This window comes from Poecilia reticulata, linkage group LG23 (assembly GCF_000633615.1).
Source record: "Poecilia reticulata strain Guanapo linkage group LG23, Guppy_female_1.0+MT, whole genome shotgun sequence".
NCBI lineage: Eukaryota > Metazoa > Chordata > Actinopteri > Cyprinodontiformes > Poeciliidae > Poecilia > Poecilia reticulata.
This window is the reverse complement of record NC_024353.1, coordinates 15,566,921-15,591,777: the sequence shown is the minus strand read 5'-3', so window position 1 is coordinate 15,591,777 and position 24,857 is coordinate 15,566,921. Positions and strand designations below refer to the sequence as shown.

The following is a 24,857-nucleotide window of genomic DNA, read 5'->3' as shown; positions in this document are numbered from 1 at the left end:
AACTCTGGAGGAGCTGCCGACATCGTCATCTCACATGGAAGAATTTGTTGCCGTAGAAACAACAACAACAACAACGACCATAAAACAGTCTTGTTTGCAATTAGCCACAAACCGTGTAGGAACACGTGTAGAGCAGATCAAAACTCAGAAAAGTATAAGTGGAGGATAAACTGAATGTAAACTAACTCTGCACAGCCACATGATGAAACAGTGAATAAATACTTGGAAGTTTTCAGTTCTGATGTGATAAAATGTGGAATAGTTCAATGCTTCCACGAACTTCCTGGTGGAGGTTTTACTGTATGTATAGTACATCAGTAGAAGACTTGTTGCTGAGTGTTTAGAGACGCCTCGTCTCCTCCTGCTGCTTCCCTGAAGGATTCGAAGCAACAAAACAGATATTCCTCCATCTTTGTCTGATTGCCATGCTGTCAGAAACAGATTGCTAGTTTTCCTCTCTCTTTTTGTAATAAGGTTACCGCATTTGTGCGTGTGTGTGTGTGCGCGTATGTGTGTGTGTGGTTATTTTAGGGATACAGACAGCTGTAGCCATAGTAACGCACCAGGCCACGAGCGGTGCTCTCATTTCAGCACCATGGACAGCTCTCTTCATGTGTTCTGTACTTTTTTTTTTGTCTTTTTAAAAAATTATTCAAATCCATTCCTCGCTTACGACAACGAAGCCGGCCGTGAGGTCAAGGGTCGTACTTGTGTTTCTAAAACATTCAAAAGCAACAGACTGACATCAGCGCAGTCACTCGGTTACTGGGAGGTCGCCAGGTTGCATCTGATGGGAAGGGAGGTGGGGGTGGGGGGTCTGGATGATTGAGGTAATCCCAAAAGTATAAATATAAAACAGGACATCAGTAAAACTGGAGTTCCTATTGAGACCAGTTTCCTTTAAAGACGCAGTATTATGTGAATTTACTTCTAGTTTAGTGGTACATGATGTTATACTGTTATTCCCTCATCATAAAACATACTTGATGTGTTGTTTTGATTGCTTCATGCATGTTTGAGAAATCCTTTAATCTCCATGGCAACCATTCAGCTGTGCAAAACGGATGAGTTGACCTAGGTCTCCCTTTGAAATGCTTCCAAAATTCCAAAATACTAAACTTCTGCCTCGGTGAATAGTCCTCCCCTGTGTCTCCTCCACTCAGCTCCTTCAGACTAGCCAGCAGTAATTAGCAAACACATGGTGGGGCTGCGCATCAACTGAGCTCATTACAGGAGCTACTTCTCAGTGAAACACTGGTAAAAATGTTGCTAAAGGGTTAATAGAGGAGCCATGTTGTGATGAAATTTTGAAGCCAAAGTTTCATAAAGAGGAGGAGCTTCTTAAAGAGACAGAGGAACAATTTCAAGACGCTATATTATGAAGTCAAATTTCTTTAAAGTCATACTGTACATATCACCACCTTCCTAAAATAAGTAAAAGAAATTTGACAAAAGTGATTTTTAAATTGTTTTTTACAAAATCATCCTTTGGCAATAAAGACAAGGAGATTTTTTTTCTGTAAAAAAAAGAAAAAAAAGATGTAGGCCTTTAATTTATTAAGGTGATGATATATTGTATTTGTATTACAACTGAAGTTAACAGTTACTTGATTGTGTTATAAAAAGGTGCTATATACGCACCTGGAAAGCAAAATTGCAAAAAGATAATAATATTAGGTTCTGGAATTGAAAGGGTAACAGATTTCTCTTAACTGTGCCTCATTTAGCTTTCCATCCGACTCTAAAAAAAAAAAAGCTCTCTCTATTTCACACTTGATTGTAATGGCAGAGACAAAGGCCATCTTCCAGGGAGCAGATAATGTGCAGCGGCAGCAGCGTGGCACAAAGCCTCCATGCTGACGCGTTTATCACATGCTGTCTCACTGATTGTATGGAAACTTCAGCCAGAGGCCTGTTTGTCTTTGGTTTTCATGTTATTAACTGCTGAGCAGAGAGAACACTAATGCGCTACAGCTGCACGCATCTTCATGTGACTGCAGGTTTCAAAGCGGAGGCATTTATGAGTGTTCTTGAACATAGCTGTGAATTAGAGGCTGCATGTGTTCATTTTTGACTGGCTTTGTGATCCAGATATTGTCTGAAAATTAACCCCCCCCCCCCCCCCGCCCCCCCCGTGTTTTAAGTTAGTTTGGATGATGACATTTTTTTGACTTTTTACAAATTCAGAGGTGAATTTTCTCAGTCTTCAAATTGTACAAATAAGGTCAAAGGTTTAGAATAATGGTTAACAGATGTCTTAAAATAAATTGCTAGAATTTCGGTCCGACTGAGTCAGATTTCAAGGCCAACTTCCTTTCACGCCCTTTCAGTTCAACTCACATGGAAATAATGTTGGAAATATGATGGTTTTGTTTATTTCATAACTTTTCTTGAATAATTTTTTTGGGTTAGAGTCATTGTGGTTTTTCAGGGGTCGGTTGTGTATGAGCTACTTCTCAGTGCAGCGCAGGTAAAAACGTTGCTAAAGGGTTAATAGAGGAGCCATGTTGTGATGACTTCCTGAAGGCGGAGTTTCAGAAAGAGCAGGAGCTTCTTAAAGTGACAGAGGTCCAAAACACAAAGTAAATTTTTTAGTCATATTTGATATATAACTTTTTATAACAACTAAAGGTAACAGTTACTTGATTCTGCTATAAAACGGCACTATGTGCCTGCAAAACACATAATATTGCCCATTAAAAATAAAACCTATTTAACCAATTAAAAATAAATATTTCAGAAATCTCAGGTTGCTTGTCTCGTTTCCAGCTGAATGTGGATCACTGGGCTACCAGAGTGAACTGATTTATTCTCAAATGGACCAACAAGGCATGCTGGTAAGTTAAAGTCTGAATAAAACTAAACAGCTGTACACCCTAGATGGTGATGCCCACCCCAACCCCTCATAGGGTCTGCTGACACCCAGCAGTATCCATCTATTGTTGGGTGGAGGCGCAGGAAGGGACAGACAAGTCAGGCAACACAAAGGAGAGAGAAAAATGTTTCCTATTGGTTACTCACCTGCACAAGTGGATGATGGTAACCTGCGGAGAGCCATGTCACCTCGGCCCTGACTGACTTCCTGTTCCCTGTGAGAGTCCGGTCAGTCGGCCATGCTGCCTGGCTGCAAGGAACAACAACAACAACAACAATCCTCAGCTCAGTGGAAGCTTAGCTCTTCCAGGATAAGAGTATTTCCCAAACGGCCGGTGGGATCGCACAATCTCTGCACCTCTCCGCTTATTGTGCACACTTACTTAAAGCCACTGCACCGTGGACTCATGGGTAGGAGAGCAGGGCGGCTGATTGGGCGCTCTGCTGAGGAATTACAGGAGCCAAGAAGAGATTATTGGGCCTTCTAACGTTCATTAATTATTGGACCTTCTGTTTAGGCTTAGCCGCAAACCTGCGAGGTCTTAAAGGTCGGCTTTATGGAGCTTAAGACAAGGAAAGAGTCATCACGGCACAGATTACAACTGAGGAATATTTCTCCCAAAAATAGGAGATTAGGTGGAGCAATTTTGTAAATATGAGGTCAAAGTGTCAGGTTTTTGAAAGAGATGACAAGAAACTAGCAATTTAGCTCCTTTACATTTGAAAAATCTTCAGCTAACTGATTCCAGTATTACTTAAGAGAATATCAGGAGGAAAATGTAATATCTAAACCAAAACAATAACAAAAAAAGTATTTTAGGGGACATGTCTGAAGGTGTGGTGGTGGCAGCATCAAGGTTATGGGCTCAAAGTTGATGAGATGTAAGACGGATGTAAGCTTCCTGTAGGACAAAACGCTATGCACAAACCGAGAACAATAATCTCATTCTAAAGGCAGTAAAAGGTCAAAAATCAAATCCAAATATGAAAATAAAATGTCATTAATTTCAATATTTTGAAAATATAAGATGAGTTTTGCGATAGTTACGTACAGTCCAATGTGTGTGTATGGGTGTGTGTGTGTGTTTAAAACTGCTAAATCTCTTTCCTTCAACCGCTAGCTGTACTGCAGTGCTAATGCTAGCTCACACTTAGACAAGATATGATTTCAAGTATGTTTTTATATATTCTCTACACTTATGACATTTAATATTCTTTGCTATTCTGTAATCGCAGAAATAATATTACTTATTTATATTAGGTATTATATAAGAATATAATTCCAAGTATCACTAATAGCTAAGACACTTTTGTGTGTCAAAATGGCTGCCAAAAAGCTAAAAATCAATAAATCATAAACAATATCATGAAATAGCTTTTGTGTGTTTAAAACACTAGCTTACTGCAATTGCCAGCTGTGCTGCAGAGCAACTGCAGCTTTATAATATGCAGGGAAATTAAATTTCAACATTTTCGGCATGTTGATGTACAACACAATAAACATGCAGGCGCCTTATAACACCAAAATGATTCTTACACAACTTAATCTTCATCTCTCACTTGGAGTTGCTGTGAAGTAGAGTCTGCATGTTGAACTCTATCTGGAATATCATTAACTTCCACTAGGGGGCGCATTAGCTTATGCCAGAGCAAGACATTTGTCTGGTTAAGGCTTCAGGAAGAGGCACCAGTTCAGTTTGGGATATGGGAATAACCATTAGAGTCTTTCCTCATTGATTATGAAAGCATTCATTCAGAAAGATCACACAAAAAGAACACAGGGCATTGGCCTTGGCAAAAAATATCCTCTCCAATTAGTAATCCTTCAGGCTGACGGTTACAACAGCAGTCTCATGCCAATCCAAGATCCACAAATAGCTCCGTCTACTCTGCAACTTCTCAGGCTAAACACAAAGTAGGGTTGAAATAGTCAGAGTCATGTCAGGTTGGTGGTTTTGCATGTCCAGAATTATATTTGATGTCTTGTTGGTCAATCTAGTTGGAGCTTCTTTGTGTTATATTTCACTGGATGATTTTTTTCCACTTTCCAGTTTTAAGTCAATCGTGGAATTCGCAGGCCCTCATTTTAAATATACCAATAGTAATGTTAGCTATTTAAATAAGACCGTTAACTCAGCCCGAACCTCTACAACTGTCAATTAAATTGCCCCGACAACACGGTATACATTTCCACTTATAATGAGGTAATTAATGAAATAAATTCAACACAGTCTTATGTGTTTGTGCACTCTATTTCCCACCAATCTAATTGCTTGGCAACCCTCCTGGGTGACTAATTGTCCTACCCAATGGTAACTGATGCTAAATACAGATAGAGTGTGAGAGCCAGCGTCAGGTTACACACGCACGCACGCACACACACACGCACACGCGCGCACACGCATATACACACACACAAACACATCCACGAGCCTTTGCTTCCTGTCAGTAAAGATATCTAATGTGGCACACACACACCTTCACGCTTTGTCTCCGGTTACTGTGGGTACAGTCGTGTTGAGGGTGTTAAATATTAAATGGTTGTAATGAAAACGGCTAGGTGTTGTAATCGGGGAAACTGTTAAGAGGTCAAGTTCGGACTGAAGGCTGCTCACTGGTCATGTTGTCCATTTTGTTCTGCACGCTGGCTTTTTGTGGCTTCTGCTTCTCAAGTTCTTCACAGGCAGGAGACACCTCGAAACGTTATCAGACTAAAACCACAAGACAAAATTGGATTTCATTGGGATTTTGTGTAATATAGACCAATGTAAAGAAGTACATAGTGAAAGACATAAGATTGAATAAGCAACCTTGTTTTAGTCATAATTTAAGATGGCGAGCTAGCCAGGAGTCACTGTAGTAAAGCAATCTCGAATCATGACATTTCTACCTCTGTGCTTCATTGTATGTTGTCTTGGTTCATGCTAAAACTGTCCTGGTGTTCAGGTAACTCGATTTCAAACTCATTTGTCCAAGAAACATTATTAAAATTGTTTGTAGAAAAACCTGTAACCTTAACTTTTGAAACTCATATATTTCCACATTTTTTTCTCTAAAATGTCTGAGCTCAATCTCAATATTTCTAGTCTTTTCCTAGCAAATTTCTGACTTTGAGTTCAAAAATGTCCTGTTTTGTTTTTTTAGAAAATGAGATTTCTTTGACGGAAATTTGCTCAAATGTTTATATCTACAATGGTCCTAATATGCTATTGCACATTTTTGACAAAGTTTTATAATAATAAAAAAGAAACAGTTGGTAGCAACATAGAGACAACTGTGAGCGTGGTGTTCCTTACGAACAGAATCATGACAATGTCCTTCTTCTCTGCAAACCTCCACCAAGGGTGCTCTTGCTTGTTCGCCATGTTTTTTCTGCACGGAACGTTTTGTGTAGTAGATACAAAATTTCAGAGGTACACAGTGCAGAAAGTTCGGTCCTTGCAGAGGGAGTCAGTTACTGAAATGATGTAATTTGACCTTGCGGACAGCTCAATGATAAATAGTTTGTTTTTTATGCCCAAATATAGGTGCACATCATATACATTTTTTGTTTCTTTTATTATCCTACTGGGTTGCATAGTTGTTTTGTCCTTAGTGTCATTTTTAATATCTGTAGCCCCACTGTACTTTTTTCCTTTGGTTTTAAAATTAATTGTTATGCCTCTTATTCCTATTTTTATATGGCTAATCTTTGTGTGAATGTGCATGTTTCCACTTCTCTTTAACCTCATGCTGGTGTACCTAAATTCACCCACTGTGGGACACTAAAGGACATTTATTTCTATTCTGTTCAACATCAGCAGTAGCCAACTTTTAACATGTTTTAGAGTGAACCTATATAGAAAGAATGGAAATTATTTGGAATTACTGCTTTCTGTACAGTGAAATTTGTGATTTGAAATGTCTTTATAATATCCTGAATCTTTTTTTTTTTTTGCATTAAATTCTTAAAATCAAAGATGCATTTTGTTTTCCCCCCTTTTCACTGTAAACCTAACCCTGATTGCTGAGAAAAAGAGCATTAAATGTGTATTTATGCTATTGGGCCAAGACGCCCACTATAAACAGAGTGAATCCCACCCACACGCACATATAACAGCCTTTCCATCCACACTGCTATGTTCCACAAACCACATACATTCAGGCACCTTGCTGCCTCTGAAGGACTATAACCCCTGGCCTGGATTCACTAATTACGCCCTCTAACCTCAGAGTAACCCTTCAGAGAAGCGAGGTCAGGACAAATAGCCTCTGCTTGGAGATGTAAAGCAGCTGGAAAATCCCACCCACACACCCACACACACTAACGCAGGGCCGAGTGATTTCCCTCGTCGTCTGATCTGGTTCAAGTCTTCCTGAAGGGGAACAAAATGGAACAGAGAAACGGAGTGAATCGATCGCGGATGCTCCAGTTCCCTCCAGTTTCTTCCAGTTGCCTCCCACACCAACCTCACAGGCCTGTGACAGCGCAGGGAGTTCTCCTGTGGAAAGCTACGGCGCATGTCTGCTGGGGGAGAAGAGAAAATACAAGAGGATTTCTGAAAATCTACTGGAAGTCACGTTAAGGCCATATTATAGATGCATTTATTTATTTTTTTTGTAAAGCTTCTGAGGTGAAAACACAACAGATTCTGAGCGAACCATCAGGTCATTTGGAGAAAAGGCACTTAAAGCTGTCTAAAATTATACCTTCACTGCATGCTGCCGGATTGATAGAAAACATCTATTGTTCACAGAGCGGGGCACTCACACACACACCCACTCTCTGCTGAGAACTCAGAGGAGGGAAACACAAGCAGCAAAATCTGGAGAAACACAAAGAAAAGTAAGAAAGAAAAGAGTGGATTCACATGGAGTCAGGCTTTTGGTGAGCAGAGGTGAGCTGGTTGCAGTGCTCCATCTGGTGGACAAAGCTCATAATGACACTCTGAGACACACTCTTGCTTCTTCGTCTTTATTTACTAAACATGTTCAAGCTTTTTCCAAGAAGCAACCCAACTCTTTCCAGTGTGTTTCAAAGGAAACTCGAACACAAATACTGGTTTTAAAGAGGCAGTGATATGTTAAATCAACTTTTAAGATGTACATGATGTCATAATGCTACTGCATCATCAAAACATACAGGGAGTATGGCTTTGATTCTTTCATGCATGTTTGAGAAACCCTTTAGTCTCCAGTGGCAACCATTTGGGGTGCCTAAACGCTTGGTCTCAGCAAGTGCTGCCTTTTCCACTAAGCTCGCCATGATTCCCCCTTTCAGCTCCTTCAGACTAGCCAGCAGCAATTAGCAAACATCTGGTGGAACTGTGCATCTGTTGAGTTCATTATACGAGCTACTTCTCAGTGAAACACTCAGAATGGCTATAAACGACTTGAAGGAGAAACATTGTGATGACTTCCTGGAGGCGGAGATTCAGAGAGAGCAGGAGCTTCTTAAAAAGACAGAGGCCCGACATCAAGGTGTTAAAATTACAAAATCAAAATTATTTTAAGTTTTGTTTGATGTATAAAACTGAAAGCAACATAAGCTGCATTTTCATTCATCATATATCACTTGATCGAGTTTTGGCACTAGGAAGTTTTTGGCCGTGTTGAAATTGGTTTATTTCACAAAACTGCAACAAACAATCCTCCCCCCCCTCCCCCATCACATGAGTCACATGATCAACAACTGGATGATGAATCTGGTGCAAACAACAAGGAAGAATACAACAGGAAGTAGCTGGAGGATAGCTGGGCGATGTGTTTTTTTAATGACTTGAACAAATTTATTCACTTGGGATTTTGATTGTGTTTCTTATTTAATGGTAGCACTGAAATTGCCAAATTGTGTTATTTTGACAAAGTTTTGACCACATCTGCAATGGAAACACAGCTACCGTTACTTGATTGTGCTATAAAATGGCACTATGTGCCTTTTAAAATACATAACACCGCCCCTTTAAGACAGATCTTTACCCCGTACCTCAGCTCTTAAAGAAGCTCAAGCTTCTGAGAGTTGAGAGCCAAAAAATGTTGCATTTTGGAGAGACGGGGAATGGTTCTCATAAAAAAAACAACAAACAAAAAAAAAGCCAAATACAGTACAATAAAATTTACAATTTTACTCATTTGAAAGCTGCACTGATTATTGAATTCATGTTGAAACTGGTTTAAAAAAAAGCTCTAGAAATGTTTGTTTATGCGCATATGGTCTCGACTTGGTTTTTAAAGTGCGATATAAACGGTCTCTCTCTTGCTTTTTGCTTGAATTACAATCAAACTTAGTATCTACCTTGTTAATTCAATGAAAAAAAAATAATATATATATATATATATAAAAAGGGAAAAGTTCTGAAACAATAAAGAAGTGTAGCTATGGCCGTCTGAGCAGGAGGTGGCGTCTACGTGGAGCGTTTCTCCACGCCCTGCTTGATCCCCAGCACCAGGTGGACGAACCAGTTGATCTGAACCATCCAGCCTTTCTCCCGGCAGATCTCGATCTGGTCCAGCAGGTGGCGCTGTGCCTCGTCCTCGCTGCGGCCGACCGTCAGCGCCTCGCGGATGTACTCGATGTCCTCCTTGCTGGTCAGCTGCGGCATCCCTGAATGTCAAAGAAACGACTTTGATCAGTCTTAAAAATCGCTTCTAAAAAAACGATGGTGCGTTTGTTGTTTGGATGTTCAGAAGAATTCACGCATCTTCAACTTTTTCACTTTTTTGTTCCAGTCACAAATTTCAATAAATTTTTTGGAACTCTATATGATAGGTTCTGCATAACTGTAGGCACTTTTATTCTGATTCAACAAATACATCACAGAGCGTGCCACACTTTTCAGATTTTCATTTAAAGTGTAGAAGTCTGCGTTTGGATTTGTCACTTAAACCCCCTGCAGGGTAAAACTTAATAATTTTTCATGCATTTTCAAAAAGTTTTCTAACTTTTCCAGCACTGCTTTGGAGATAAAAACAATAAAAATATATATTTTAAAATGTAATTCCTGATTTTATATAATTTATTATTGTTATTAATCATCTTTGTTGTGGTAGTGTTCCACATGCTACATACAGCAGCGATGAGGTAAACTAAAACAAAAGTAGCTAAATTTAATATTTTTAAATGTCTAATTTAACTAAAAGAAAAATAAATAAATAAAATTCCAGTAACTTTAATGTCTAAAACATAAGACAATCAATAAATCATTGAGCAACTAGCATTAATAAATATCACATATAATAAACAAATCCTGTTAAGGTAAATGACCTTCCTGCTCAAATTAAATGCTAACACATTATACAAAGAAAGTAACAAAAAAATGTCCTTGCTGAGTTTTCTGGCACTTAGCGAATAGAAATAATTTTGGTAATTCTAATCAACCAAAAACAAGAAGTTCAGACAGGTAGAAAAACTTATGTCCTTTTATTAGGTGTATGAAACTATCTGGTTTCAACTGTAGGTGAGGTTTTCTAAATTTAGGCTTATAATGAAGCGTTAGCTTGCACTTCATGACAAACCCGTGGTGTGAAAATGTTTGCGGCTTACCGGTCATCAGCATCATGGAGAACAGGATGATGAGCAGGTTGGTGTGATGCCGCAGAGCGAGGTAAGCCTTCACACACACATCCTGCAGCGGCGTGGGAAAATGAAGAGCGGTCATTTTGTTTCAGACTGCATCCACAATAAAAAAAACAAACAAGTCTCCCACCTGGAACTTCTGGAAGTGGGGGCTGCTCTTCTTCCCCGACGTTCCCATGACGTACAGGAAGTCAGGCGTGAGAACGAAGGGAACCCACTCCTTGCTGATTCCCATGAAGCTCTTGTAGTTCCCCAGGATGTGACCGAAGTCGATATGGAACAGGTTCCCTGCAAAAACCGTCCGCACATCTTTCAGCTGCCCGTATTTTGATCATTTTTTAAAATGCATTATATTTAAACACAGACACACTACCCGACTCTGTGATCATGATGTTGTCATTGTGGCGATCTCCGATTCCGAGGACGTAGGTGGCCACACAGTATCCCCCACAGGAATACAGGAACCTCTCCACGGCCTGTTGGAACTACACACACACACACACACACACGCACACACACACACACACACACACACACACACACACACGCGCACACACACACGCACACACACACGCACACACGCACACAAAGCTTGAAAACATGCAGTTACATGCTGAGGTTGCATGTTGTACCAGCTGTGTGTGTTGTGGCCGTTACTTCCTTCCTGTCAGGAACTAAAGCTACTTCCTACTATTTGGTAAACAAACTTGCAGCAGGAAACGAAGCAACGCTCTGATTACATAACACTACTGCTCAGTCCCTCCAGGATGTCGCCATGTTTCTTGTGATTGTTGTTCCCTGAAACAACCAATTATGCGTCATTTTGTTCAAAATGTTGTGTTAAAGTCACAGTTTTTTAAAGCTTTTTGTTAGACTGCAAACACAAAATTGAATGTTTTGTTAGAATTTTTTATTCTTGGGGAAAAAACAGCATACTGCATAAATAGTAAATGGAAGAAAAAAAGTATCCTCTCTTTAAAATAATAATTTACTTTATGATTTTTATTCCAAAGCATATTTTCAACGGTTGGAGGACTAGAACAGTTTAGGACTAGAAGTGATTCTCCTTTACTTCTATGATGGAAGGTATTCATTTAGTTATATTTTCTCAGCAGTGCCCCTGCTGGTGGTTTTGTATTGTGCAGAAACATCCAGTTTGTGTTTGTGAAGGGCACCTTTTCCTCGCTGACACACTTGTCTCGCAGCCATTGGTAGAGGATTTCGTCCTTAAAGGCACCGGTGCTTCCGACGACGCTCTGCTGGATGGTAGCAATCGTGGTGGCGTCTTTAACGATCTCAATCATTCCTACAGGGACGATAAAGGCAGAACAGAAAGTTATGGAAACAGACGACCAGCTGCAGGCTAACCCTACACAGGGAATTCTGCTCTATTGGAGGGAATCTGGCCGTCACTTTGCGCCATAAGTCCAAATTCACTTGTGTTCTGCAATAGGAAAATGATCTGAAGTAAAAAATGAAAATCTAAAAAAGTTTCTGGAACTGCAAGTGGCACTTTGGACATTCCACAAAGGCTCTTAATGACTGGTACAAATTAAAGGTTTTTAACTGTTTTTCAGTTTTCTTCATGCAACATTTGCACTAAATTCCCACATGAAATGGCACTTAAGTAGCAGCAGCAATATGTTTTTAGATCTGTTTACTTTGTTACTAGGTTGGAATCCATGTGATTTTTTCAAATAAATATCCATCCTCTTCTTTGTTTACTTTTATTTTAAATACTACATATAGAGATAAAATGTCTAAACTAGATATTTATCTAAAAAGTTTTTGGTGAATTTTGTTCTTTAGCTCATATGACATTTGTGGTTCTAAACGAGTCTCAAATGGTTGTCCTGAGAGGCTGTAAAGGCTGCAAACCCCTGGTCTAGTCAAAGTCTAGACTTAAATCCAACTGAGATAAAGTGGAAGGTTGAAAATCACTCCAATGTGTCTGGATTAAAGGGACAACGTTCCTCATTTGATAGCAGACATTCAATGGATTTATCCAGGTTATTGTTTGTGACAATAAAATTTGAAAAAACAAGTGGGTGGGGGCGCTGTAGCGCAGATAAAGCATATAAGGGTGAAGGAGAGTGTAACGGACCAATCTTGTTGCCGGTGGAGATGCAGCCGTACGGCAGGAGGCACAGATCCAGAGACTCCGTCTCCCAGATGGACTCCATGATGAGCAGAATCTGACAGGAGGAGCGAAGACGTGAGCGGACTTCCTAGAACCTCTGGCTGTGTGAACCGGTGCGAATGGCTGCTGACCCACCTGCAGGATGAGCATGTCCTGTCGCAGGTCGTCCCCGTCCTTGAAGATGATGCCCACGGGGTCTTTGGACAGCGTGGTGGGGTCGGCCCGTTTGAACTGCAGCCACAGTGGCTTCTTCTTGGATGCCATCACCTTGCACTGCTCGATCTGCAGGTGGACAACAAAAGCTGATTCGATGTTGGTCCTTGTGGGTGCAGGCGTGTGTGTGTGTGTGTGTGTGTGTGCGTGCGTGTCTCTCACCAGCAGAGTCCCAGCTCTCAGCCCAGGATCGTAAGGGACTCGGAAACTCTCCGGAAGGCCCGACAACTGCAAGGTCTCCAGTTTCTGACGCAGCTGGATCACAACTGACAATCACACAGCACATACACGCTTAGCTTCACAGGAAGTCTCACACTTAAAGTGACATTTTATGTGACAGAGCAACACAACTTAGAGCATATAAAGCCGTTACAACATGACGGTACATGCATGAGATCCTACCCTCCAGCTCCCTACTAGGGCAAAAAACTGTTCACTGACAATGACCAGCTTTGGTTTTAACTGTTATCAATGTAACACACTAAATCTTAAATGTACACTTGATATATAAAAGAATATTGGCTACTAATTGTCAACACTCTGACAACTAGATAAGGTCAGGAAAAACTTTTAATTTCAAACAAAAGTAGCAAAGGAAAGGGAAGAAGGTCATGCTAGCTTGACTTTGACAATCTTAACATGTAGATGAGCTGCAGTGTGTTAATGTTCAGTAAAAAAATTTTTTTTTAAAAGGCAGCCCACACCAACTCTCTCACAGGTCATTAGAGAAGAGGTTTAAATTAGCTAATCAACCACGGCGATCACTTATTAATAATCACAAAATAAACAACAAGACCGAAAACATAAAACTGTGACAGACTCAATGTTCTGTTCTTTGTGTGGGAAATTTTTGCCTGTTGGTGTCGAAACCTGATACACAAGTGGAGCTGTTGTCAGTTAGTTGCTATGGAAACAGGTCTGTGTGTAGTATTGCCGACACAGAGAGCGAGAAAAAAGATAGATTTGATCAGTGGATTAGATCAGTTTCTCATGCAAGAATCGGCCAATCACCAATCTCCCAAATTTAACAGATTTTTGTGTTGTTGTTTTATCAGTTACAGATTCAACAAAATACATTAAAGTTTGTTGTGATGCTTGCAAAACTTTAATGAAAGTGACTTTAATAAAATCTTCCTTATAAATGTGTTAGAAGCGATTTCAGAGCCACATGATGGAAGCCCTCCTCCTCCTCACCTTGCTGTGTGACGTCGTATTTGTCGGCAGACATGGCTTTCATCTCACGTGTGACTTTCTGAAGGGCCTCCGTCATCTCCACCTGGAGAGAGTTAAGTTTTTAAAAACTATGCTCTGTATCCAAAGAGTTAAAAACCCCCTGAAAACATCAACAGGTGGCTCTACCAGAAAAGGATGAGAAACAAGACGCTGTCAGAAATGGAACAAATACTCCAAATTACTTCTTTTTTTTTATCATAACACTCTGCTAACTGAGGATCATTTGTGATTATTGAATGTAGAGGGGGAGACTCTTCACCTGCTTCCTGAAGTCCTGTAGCATGTTCTCCCCGCAGCCTCTGAGGTAGGCCTCCAGCAACACGGCGTACCTCTGCTGGTAGTGCATGGACTGGGCAATCTCGCTTCGCAGGAACCAGAACAGAAAATGGCCGATGCGCTTACTCTGTGGAGAGGAAGAAATGATTAGAAATATCTGAAGAACAGAACAGGGGAAACACAAGTTTATTTAAGGATACGTGTCAATTTTACACTAGAAATATCATAGGGGTTTTTTTTTATCCCATGTACATTTTCACTTCCTTGTAACTCTCTGTAAGCAAAGTGCATGGTTCCTGAAGTTTGGTGGTTCATTTAGATGCAGCTTTGCTAACATATGTTTTTTCTTTTTCCTCCTTACTATGTTATAACAGGGGTGCACTAATTGCAGTTTTCTAGCCAATCATCAATCTTTAAAAAGTCTGATCTGCTGATTCTGATTTTTTGTCTGAAAAAACGAGACAGTGGCCGATTTCCAGACCTTTGCAGAGGTAGATAAGATCGGAGAATGAGATCAGTCTCACGTATGTTGGCTAATTTATGTCTCCCAAAATGAATGAAATTAGGGCCGATTTATGCAGTCATATTACTAGCAGCAGCGTATGAAGTGTAAGCAACTCTTGTTGTTGTTGAGCTTACCCTCAATGCTCTTTTCAGCAGGAACCTGACCAGGGCGCTGTCATGGTATGGCTCAAACTTCACTGCCTGCAGGAGAAGACGGACACACAAACATGTCTGTCTGTCACAATGCACAAGTTCTTTTATTCACATTTATATTTATATGCTCAACAATTACCATATTATGGGCAACTGTAACCATAGAAACTATGCCAAAACACCTAACCTAGATAGCTTGGAACCAACTAAGATTAAATCAAGACAGATTATTTTTAGGTTTTGATCATCTTGCTGCTCCCTTTAAAGGCAGATAACAGAAACCAGAAAAGGAATTTACAATTGAAATTTAAAAAGTTGATTATATCCGTAAAAATGTTTCTAAACTGCCAAAGGCTATACCGTTTGCAGATGACGCAAGTGTGTTTTGTGGTAAAAAGAATTTAAATCAACAACTACTCAACAATGGAAGAAGAGTTTTATGTAAGTTAAAGAATTAGTTTGACATAATAATAGGACTGAAAACCTACAGAGCTGTTTTAGGCCTTCAAACGTTGTAACAGATTACGGTTTATGTTAGAAAATTAACGAGGCCTTAAAAAACAAAGAAATCATCCACCGTACAAATAATAGCCTACAGCAAATCAAGTGACTTAACTAGTATATTCTGAAAACAAACCTCTCCAAGAAAAGCATAAACAGACTTTTAGTTTGTCAGAAAGAACAGATACAGAAATGCATTTCTGCATTATTTGGACACCAGAGCAGAGGACATGCTTGGCAGTCCAGGAAAATAACCTTATCCCTGCTGTGAAGCACAGAAGTGGAAGTATCATGGTTTAGGGACGCTTGATGAAACACAAGCTGTTGTTGTGTTCTGTTTTTTTTTCCTTTTTTGGTGTTCAGCTGTAACAAAGCCACTTTCTATTGTCTAAAAATAAATAAAAACAAGATGACGAGAGCTGAACATGTAAACATTTCTCTTGAACAAACTGAATATTTCTTAGCATTTCTATAACTTCCCACACTAGTAAAAGCAAAACAAGTAAAACAAAGCTCATGTCCATCTAACCCTCCTGTGCTCTGACATAGATAGCAAACATAAAAGTGTTCTTATCAGTGATAAACAAATGCTGCTCAAAAAGAGACTGGATTATTATGTCATAAAAGTAAAAGTATTTCTGAACTGAACTGAAACAAATTTGACTGTAGCATTGAAGGAAGTGAAAACACAGAGCCTATTGTGCTCACCTGGTGGAATTTGTAGGGGGAGCTGAGGATGCAAGGTCAAATATCAGGAGCAGTTTGAGCTGAAATTCTACCTCTTGAGCGGCTTCCTTAAGAAATTTGTAGTAGTGGGGAACAAAAATGCTTTCCTTCACTTTGAAACGTACTTATTTTTCACATTAAAATGTCTGTGTTTTCACTCCCGTTCTGTTATTCAGCGGTAATCTAAGATTAGACTTTGCGGCATTCGAAAATAGATCAGACAGGATGACGTGAGCGCTGCCTGCTGAGTCAGTCCCACACATTTCCAGAGCGCTTCATCCTTCAATATCAGTATTTATATAAACATTCAGTACTAATCCTCCATTGGTGATTAAAATGCACAGCATGCAGAGATGAAGTCTCATTTTCCTATCCAAGCAAAGGGCCCTTTGTTGGCCTCAGCTGATGCTTGTTGCTCATGCAAAGCTGAGCGCAGAGTTGACTATGGAAACACAGCGAGGAGACGCGTGAGGCATGAGTCAGTTGTTTCCACTGGCTGGTGAGCTGGGACCGAGACATGAGGAGCCTTCAGTGAAACGAACAGCAGCTCAGTTAGTTCATGTATTAACTCTGACCAGAACCGCATTTAGAATTCATATTTCAGACACACCCGTCTGTGAAGGACCAGCATTAACAGTACTTGGTATGCACAGCAGCTGCTGCTTTCACCAAATTGGTTTAATGATTATGGATTGATCATTATTAGTGCAAATGGCTACCTATGTGTTGTTGTAGCTGTGTTTCCAGAATAGGATCCATTCATGTTCTTCATGTTGAAACTTCAGAGATTTTAAAGGTAAGATACAAAACATTGGCAAAAAGAGAGAGAAAGATAGAGAGAATGAGGGAATAAAAGAGACAGAATGAAAGAATAAATGAAAGAAAGAAAAGGGGCATAAAGGGAATAAGGAAAATAAGAAAGGAAATAAAACAGGAAGTTGGAAAGCAAGGAAGGAAACAAGGGTGGAAGGAAGGAAAAAAGGGATGGAAGGAGGAAGGAAGTGAGGAAGGAGACAGTGAAAGGAAGAAAAAAAAGAAGGAGGAAGAAAACGTATCAAAGAAAGGAACGGAGGGAGGAAAAAGGCATCAAGGAAAGAAGGAAGGAAGAATCACGCCTTTGATCCCATAGACTTGCTATATGTAGAACATTGATAGATGAACAGAAACTAATTTCCTCTGAAAAAGTGACGGGACCACAAACCTCCTTCATTTCCTAAAGTTTAGACTCTAAGGTAACACGGGTTTTCAGACATTACTTATTTCAAACTGTCCATCTGCAGCTTCAGGTTATCTGTAATGCCTGTTAACAGATAAACACAAACATGAGATAAGACCCACCTGGACCAGCTGGAGGAGATACCGGAGGACGTCATCGTCCTCCAGCGTCTCCAGCTTCCGCACCGCCATGGATCGGACCTGGGCATCCGAGTAGTGGCAGTCTAGCAGCTGCATTGCCAGACCAACATCCAGACCACTGAGGAGCAGCAACGTGCCAGCAGGTCAACACAATATCAACACTACAAACAGAGATGTATACTGCCGTGCCGACTTTACCTGGTGTCCCATGCATTGCTGCGATCCAACAGGCGATGAGTAGCCAGGACGTCTTCCTGTTTCCCCCATCTGACTGAGCCCAGCAACTTCGGATAAGCCCTGAGCAAGATTATTGAATAAATTAAGCAAAAAGAAAAATATATAGTACAATGTTATTGGGAAGTACAACAAGTACCTCGGATCACGCATGCACTCATGTCTGAAGTGCCACAGCAGCTCTTTGTCCTCTGGACTCAGCGGATGTAAGGGGTCAGTGGACACGATCGCCGCAAACTGCTTCTTCAGGTGGTTGGGCATTTCTCTCTGACCTCTCTCCCCTCCGTCAGCCTCCTCACCGCTGGCCCCACAGTCTCTGCCCACTTCCCTGCTCTTGGGCAGCACCACCGGGTAGCAGTACTTGTCCAACAAGATGGCGATGGCCATGGAGGAGGCCTTGTCTGGGTTGGTGGCCGACGTGAGCTTGTCTGCGTTGATGCTGCTGCTGCTCTCCTCGCTCTTTTCGGGCATCTTCCACATGTGGAGGATGAACTCGCCTTGGCGGAGGAGAGAGCGGTGGTCGATCAGGAGCAGGTTGACGTAGTACAGGAGGCGGTTCTTGGTCTTTCCTGAAAGGCAGACAAAGAGGTGTGATGATAAAGGGTTCCCTCGTTGATGGCGGCAAATGGCACTGATCGCAAATGACGGAATGGCGACATCTCAAGAGCATGTAATACTGGAAGATGAGGACGTCCTGGGACCTTTGTTTCAATGTTCTTTGCTAATAAAGTACAGTGTGAAGCTACTTAAGCGAAGGGAGAAAGACAGAGGACTCTTTTTCTGGCTACGGACTGTGGTAGCTACCACAAGCTAACACCAAGTTATCTGGGCCCGACCTTGCCAAGTTCCTGCTCGACAATCAGTTTGGTAAAAATCCTGATTTGTCAATGCTCTATAGTTCATTTTCCAATTCGGAAAAGCCTGTGAATGGATTAAATCTCCTGTTGAGCCATGGTGAGAAACACTGTCACGAGCAGCTCGTACAGTCACTCCATCAGCTCTGTGTCATCTACAACAGTTCTTCATCTTGAGTTTATTTGCTGTTGGCAAATAGCCATCGGTAGGCATTAAGTTGTACATCTTTATAACATAAATCAGTCGATCACAAGCAAAATCAGCTGTTCAGATACACAGATGTTTCCCCAAAAACACATCTTCTTTGTCCAAGACTAAAATGGCCGCAGTGTGCTGTTCTAAATTTAATAGCTCGACTCATTGGCGATCAGTGCTGTAACTGGATTTTACCTTCAAGGGTGGAGCTTCCTGCTGTGTTGTCGTGGTAGGAGCTTTTGGAGTTGGGGGTTTGGGGTTGCTTCCCACAGATCACCTGGATTTAGTGAAAGTGTTTCAGAGCTAGCCAAGCGACCCTATTTTAACCAAACACGACAAAATCTACAAAACAGTAGTGAAGGTAACCAGATGTACCTGCAGGTTGAGGCGTGCCCCTTTAGGCAGGTCTTTGATCTTTATGTTGAACTCCAGCCAGCAGTTCCACAGCACTTCTTCATTAAACGTCTTGGAAGTTGTTCTTTCCTAAAAGAGTTCACTGATGTCATTTAGGGTTTTAACGTAGTCACTGCTCATAACTTCAAGAAAAAAAAACCTTAATGGTCCCTTTAAGAGTCAGCTGCCTTACATCCAGGAATCAAATGATGTTTACAGGAATCGTTGGGCAATGTTGGCCTGTATTCATGCTGTTAGCTGCAGCGTTTATTGTCTTCACACCGCATCCGAAATGAATAAGCTGATCATGCAAATTCAGAATAGTTTAACAGGATTGATGGTGGCTTATGGTTTCCAGGGAAGACGCAACAGGAAACTGTGTGTGAACTCGACTTTTGTCACAGCAGCAAGTTTTTGGTATATGGAGAATGCCTGTGTATTCATAACATATTATAGCCAATGTATTTTGTGGTGATTTTGTGTGACGATTCTGGTCACTGCCATACACAATTCCATTCGATTCTCATCTAATTCAGTGCTCTATCTAGAATTTCTCCCATTGACTTGGATGCCTCCAATAGAATTTCAATCGGGCCAATCAGCAAATCAGAAGTTCTGAATGATGACATTGATTTTCTGTTCTGTTTTAGAATAATAGTTTGCTTTCAGCGCACAAAATTTCTCGTAAACGGTAATTATACCGTTGAACATAAATCACAGCCAAATGTTAGCAATTTGATAAAAATTCTAACTTCGACACAGTCAACCTCTCAATAGTTTTTCAGTAGCCGAAGGCCCAGACCCTCTGGATGAAGCAAAGCGTAGAACAAAATGTTTTTTGTTGTTTTTTTAAAACCAGGCTAGTGATGAACAAATACAATATAGTTGATAATTTTCTTTGTAAAAACATCCTTCCACATTTGTGTTGGTCACATGAATTCCTAGTAAAATACTTTGAGGTTTGTGGTTGTTATGTGGCAACATGTGAAAAAGTCTCTCTAGTGTGTATGGGAGGCTCATCGTTCAATGTGTCCAACCTGCGCCAGAAGTTGCTGCCCATGGAAGATGCTGGCCTCGATAAACACCGTAAACTCTGGGACTTTGGGGAGCGTCGGGATGTCGATTCCAAGCACTTTGACTCTAAACTTTCTGTTGCAGTCCCACATGGAGATGGTGAACACTCGCTCATGGTCTTTCTCTGCAATGGTCAGCTGTTCATGGGTGCCTGTGATAAACCTTTAGAGTTTAATTCAGCTCACATTTGAGTAGAAATAAATAAACAGCGGTGTTTCAAATTGTAACCTGCGACTCCTGTGCAGTCATCCACTTGGGCCCAGTCCTCCCGCTGGACCAGATCCAGCTCCTGATCAGGCGGAGTCTCCAGAACCAGGTGGATCTCCTCTCCGTTCTTGAGGGACTGACGGATCCAGTTGAAGCTCTGTAGGGCTTTCTCGCCATACAAATACTCCTCTCTTAGCATGAGACAGAAACAACAATAACCAACTCCAACCTGACCACACTGACCCCAGCGTGAAGTTTCCCAGGGAGTTTCCACACACTGCATACCTGCCACACACACGCAACACAAAGTCCTCGTCGCTCAAGTGTTCAGGGATTCCCAACAAAACCCGTTTATTGGTCGTTTTTGCAAAGAAGCTCGCCAATACCTAAAAGACAGGGGAACGATAGAAACGCTACAGGAAATGGTATATTTATCAAACAGGAAGTGGTGCATGGTTCATGAGCTATATTTATCAACCTGTGAAGGCGTATCATCAATGGAGACTTTGATAGTCTGGCTGGAGGTGCTGACATGGATCACAACCAGGATGTAACCATTATTAACCTGAGAGAATGAAGGATGAGAACAGGGTGGAGATTAAGGCACAATTTTGTTTGTCAGAAGGAAATATGAAGAAAATTATTGATATTAGATATGATATGTTGTTCCTAAATTCCCAACAATCATTAATTCTGGAAGAAAAACGCATTCTGACTGCCTGAAATGCATTCATGCAGGGTGCAGAATGAGCGACGCACATCACAAACTATTTCAGAGCAGCACCACTCGAAGCTGGAGGCTGCCCACATGAAACAGGAAAATGAGATGGAGTCGTGCTGCAGCGCTGCGTTAAAGGTGTCACCACAAATCGCAGGTCATGAGTGAGCATTCCTCCTTCATAGTGGGCATGGAGTGGGAAGTGAGCACTTCTTAGCTCACGGAGGTGGTTGGTTGGAAAATATCACATTTGCAGTTGAAGAATCCAAAACAAATTTTATTTTTAGTGTTCTAAACTCTTTTTTCCTCTCAATAATCACGGGTGGTCAGTCGGGTGAAGAAGGGGTTCTGGAAGTGAACAAACCTTGGAGAGAAGGTGTTCGGGCAGCGGCTTCCGGGTGACCCAGGGGTCCATGGAGTAAAGGTTGGGGTCCCGGTCCGACAGCTCGATGCGTCGCGGCGTCAGCAGCTTCCGGCGAGTGAATTCCAGCTCGTCGTCGTGGACGTTGCTAACGTCAGTCACGTCGTAGCCAATCAGGTAGTTGAGGTAACGCTGGTACTGCTGAGACTCATCTGTGGGTTGCGGCCGCGGCACCAGCTGGATTCGGCCCACGTCTTTCTTTAGAGCTATTGAAACGCAAAAAAAAAGAGACACCTGAAGTTCCTACCGGCACAGTTTAGTTGTCATATAGTAGGATTCTGTGGAGTAGTTCAAAGAAGCTACATATGCTAAGCTAAAGCCAAAAATGTCCTAAACAGATCACAATTGGTATTGAAACCCTTACAAAATATTTTTTACCCTTTACAAAAATGTTCACAGTCAAAGACGGCCTCTACTGGACTTTGTGGTCTTTAAATAGACAGCTACTCATGTTTGGATGTTTGCAGAGAGAAACTAGTCCTTCATTTTTTACAAGGTATAAAGCATAGCGCATAAGAAATAATGCAACTTTTTCTTTAATTTTTGCTTACGCACAATTTTTATGGAGTTATAAGTTAAATCTACAAGCCATGTTAAAAATGAAAGGAGGGAAAAAATGAAGAGAGCCCTTGTGCTAACTGGGTTGACTGAAAATATATGGCAGAATGTAGCTCTTCTTTTGTTCCTATTCTGTGGAACGACATGCAGTTATGTATTAGAAGAGCCCCTTTATTGTGCAATGAAAGGGAAAAAATGTGTTTATAACACGGTTTTATTAACACACCTCGAGACTTTTGCTCTTACTTCTGTTAGTGTTTTATTGTTTCGTTTTTGTCTTTTCCATATTTTGAATGTTTATTGTTTTTGTTTGTATAGCAATTTAATTCCAGCTACTGTTGTTTTAAAGAACTTTATAAGTAAAGTAGCAAACAGCAGTTAGTTTCTTTTCACCATGAGAACTTTTCCATTGTTCTCCAACATGGCTGCTGTCCACTGCAGGTGCGATACTGCACTCCATACAGTCAGAATACATGTTTAGAACAAATCTCAGTGTTTTTACATTAACAGTCATGATAGAAATAGTTTCTGGCTCCAAGAGGCAACCAATACCTCTCCAGTAGCGAATACAGTCCAGTGTTTGGAAGACCTGGTGCTTGTCGTAGATCTCGCACACAGTGCCTTTCTTCTGATAGAGGAGGATGCAGTGATCAGGACAGAAGCGCTGGTAGAAGTCTGGACAGAGGTTTAAAGACACCGCCTTCATCCAAACTTGGGCTTTCACCTGGAAAAATGACAAAACGGGCGAAACATGTTTCATCCGTTTGCTGGAGTTAAATTGAAAAAAAAGAAAAAGAAATCCCTGAGCATCCCCAACCTGTTCCACAGTCCAGTTCCCGGCCACCTCTAGCAACAGAGAGTCGGGGCTGCTCCCGCCCCGCCCCACTGTGGGCAGCACAAACTCAACGCTGATCTGATCCATGGAGGCAGAGGAGGCAGAGGTGATGGCTTTCTTCCTCCTCCTCCTGCGGCTCTCTTCCCGTGCCACTTCGCGCTCTTCGTCGCTCACCTGGATCTGCTGCCTGTCCATTGCCTAGCTTGGACACAACGCACGCAGTTAATCATTACCTGTAATTATGCAAACACCTTGTTGCCACGGGACACAAAGATCTGACCTGTCTGTAGCCACAGACAGGTCGAGTGGCAGATCGACTGGAGTGAGCAACGATGAACACTCAAATTACTATTCAGGCACGATGACAGAAATTGTCGAACCAAAGCTTCGGTTTTGTGGTTAAATTTAGCATTTGCTGCAGGCGTGTTCTGTGCGATCCCACACGAGTGTCTCCTCGCCGTCAGCTGGAACCTTCCTAACAACTCTCACACACATTAAATGTGTTTTTGTATCGAAAAGGCAGCGAACCAACCCAGAGTCATAACAATTCCACCACCATGCTTCCACTAATGTGAATTAAACAAGATTCTGGTTAACGTGGCCAGAGGATTCTACAGTGCCATCAAACTGCTCGAAATACGGCTTTCTAACCTGGCCGAGGTTTAAAGAGGAGAGGCAAAAGCAAATGAGGAGGATTAGCAGAGCTTATGGGCAACTAATGATGTCATTCAGAGTATAATAATGTGGAATATGGTTTCTGCTGTCTGGATATTGAGCCATTTTATCCTGACAGTCATGAAACTGTCTTATGGTAACATTTTTCAGTCAGAAGCCTCTTTAGATGCGTTGCAAGACTGACTGCTACCAGAGATCAGGACTTTTAGGGACATGTGCAACAACAACAACAAAAAAGACAATGTTTGTGCTACACCATTCAGTCCCATCCAGGCTGTAACGTAGATGAAGTTCTCACTAAGATCGACTCTTAGTTTTTATTGTGGATTAAGTGAATTTATTTTTGTCTTGAACCTATTAATGGGAACAATGGTGATAATAAATGATGCAGTGATGAATGCATGCATTTTTAAGACTTTTTACAAAAAAAATCATTGAGATAATGTAGAAAAAGGAATTATTTTAGTAAGTTTTCACAGGCACTTGATCTGAAACTTTAATGTATTTTTATACTTTTGAGAGTATGATGAATATATCATCCAATGAGCCAAAAATATCATGTCTGTGTTATCTGGTAATATGCAAATATGGTGAAAGCTTAGTGAGTTTTCATGTGTTTACTCCATTAAAAAAATGGGTTACTATAAACAACTCCTCGGTTTGTATTGGAGGGAATTTAAACAAACCGTAAATTCAGCAATATGTTTAGTCCATAATGACTTTATTTTTCATATAAATGATCAATTCGGTTAGTGGAGCCCTGAAGGACTCATTCCTGCTCACGCTACTATAAAAGCGAAGAAGTCGGTGGAGTTTCCCTTCTGTTTCTTTCTGCATCAGCAGAGGAAGCTTTGAAAAGCAGGAAGCAAAACTCAAACAGCATGGATGGACTAGAATAGCTCTCCGTCAGCTGTTTTGGGTCCGACGCACTTTTAAGTGTAGACTAGAGGACTACAGCAGCTAAGAGTAACAGCGCAGAGAGGTAAAAATAAGAGATTAAACAAATGGGGGATAAAAACGCAGCCACCATATCAGTGAGTTACAGCAGCAGGTTGTGGTGTAACGGTACAGCAGGATGCAGAGAGGAGTGTGTGGCCACACACACACACACACACACACACACACACACACACACACACACACACACACACACACACACAC

The 24,857-nt window shown here is 41.1% G+C and overlaps 2 protein-coding genes and 1 long non-coding RNA gene across 5 annotated transcripts in view; all 3 read right to left on the bottom strand.

Annotated features, from left to right (window-relative positions):
- The window catches only part of ano2b (anoctamin 2b), a 74,726-nt gene extending 71,589 nt beyond the window's left edge, over nt 1-3,137 (bottom strand). The window contains exon 1 of one of the 3 annotated variants that reach the window (XM_008401428.2): nt 3,022-3,137. In XM_008401428.2, coding sequence (XP_008399650.2) covers nt 3,022-3,058 — 37 coding nt within the window. In that variant the 5' untranslated portion in view covers nt 3,059-3,137. The remainder of the gene's footprint in view (nt 1-3,021) is intronic. The other 2 variants (XM_008401429.2, XM_008401430.2) reach the window with 2 other exon arrangements.
- Nucleotides 3,138-5,692: 2,555 nt separating this feature from the next.
- Nucleotides 5,693-8,336, bottom strand: LOC103459665 (uncharacterized). The gene is made up of 3 exons (XR_532789.2): nt 7,564-8,336; nt 7,324-7,378; nt 5,693-7,229 (listed from the first exon to the last, which is right to left on the bottom strand). It is a non-coding gene; the product is annotated as an uncharacterized LOC103459665 (long non-coding RNA).
- Nucleotides 8,337-8,953: 617 nt separating this feature from the next.
- Nucleotides 8,954-23,270, bottom strand: pik3cg (phosphatidylinositol-4,5-bisphosphate 3-kinase, catalytic subunit gamma). The gene is made up of 23 exons (XM_008401427.2): nt 23,004-23,270; nt 22,739-22,910; nt 21,572-21,834; nt 20,968-21,054; nt 20,775-20,875; nt 20,511-20,680; nt 20,246-20,433; nt 19,191-19,298; nt 19,011-19,092; nt 17,905-18,334; nt 17,730-17,828; nt 17,514-17,649; nt 14,931-14,996; nt 14,275-14,418; nt 13,977-14,058; nt 12,945-13,048; nt 12,705-12,851; nt 12,534-12,624; nt 11,605-11,735; nt 10,803-10,914; nt 10,560-10,717; nt 10,397-10,478; nt 8,954-9,457 (listed from the first exon to the last, which is right to left on the bottom strand). The coding sequence occupies exons 1-23, from the start codon at nt 23,214-23,216 to the stop codon at nt 9,258-9,260; spliced, it is 3,366 nt and encodes a 1,121-aa protein (XP_008399649.1). The 5' UTR covers nt 23,217-23,270; the 3' UTR covers nt 8,954-9,257.
- Nucleotides 23,271-24,857: the final 1,587 nt, after the last annotated feature.

Excerpts from the sequence above, each read along its gene's own strand:
- pik3cg (XM_008401427.2), bottom strand. The coding sequence starts at position 23,216 with ATGGACAGGCAGCAGATCCAGGTGAGCGACGAAGAGCGCGAAGTGGCA. Across the intron at positions 21,835-22,738 it reads CTGTATTCGCTACTGGAGAG|CTCTAAAGAAAGACGTGGGC; the intron begins GTATTGGTTGCC and ends GCGTTTCAATAG. Across the intron at positions 13,049-13,976 it reads ATACGACGTCACACAGCAAG|TTGTGATCCAGCTGCGTCAG; the intron begins GTGAGGAGGAGG and ends TGTGATTGTCAG.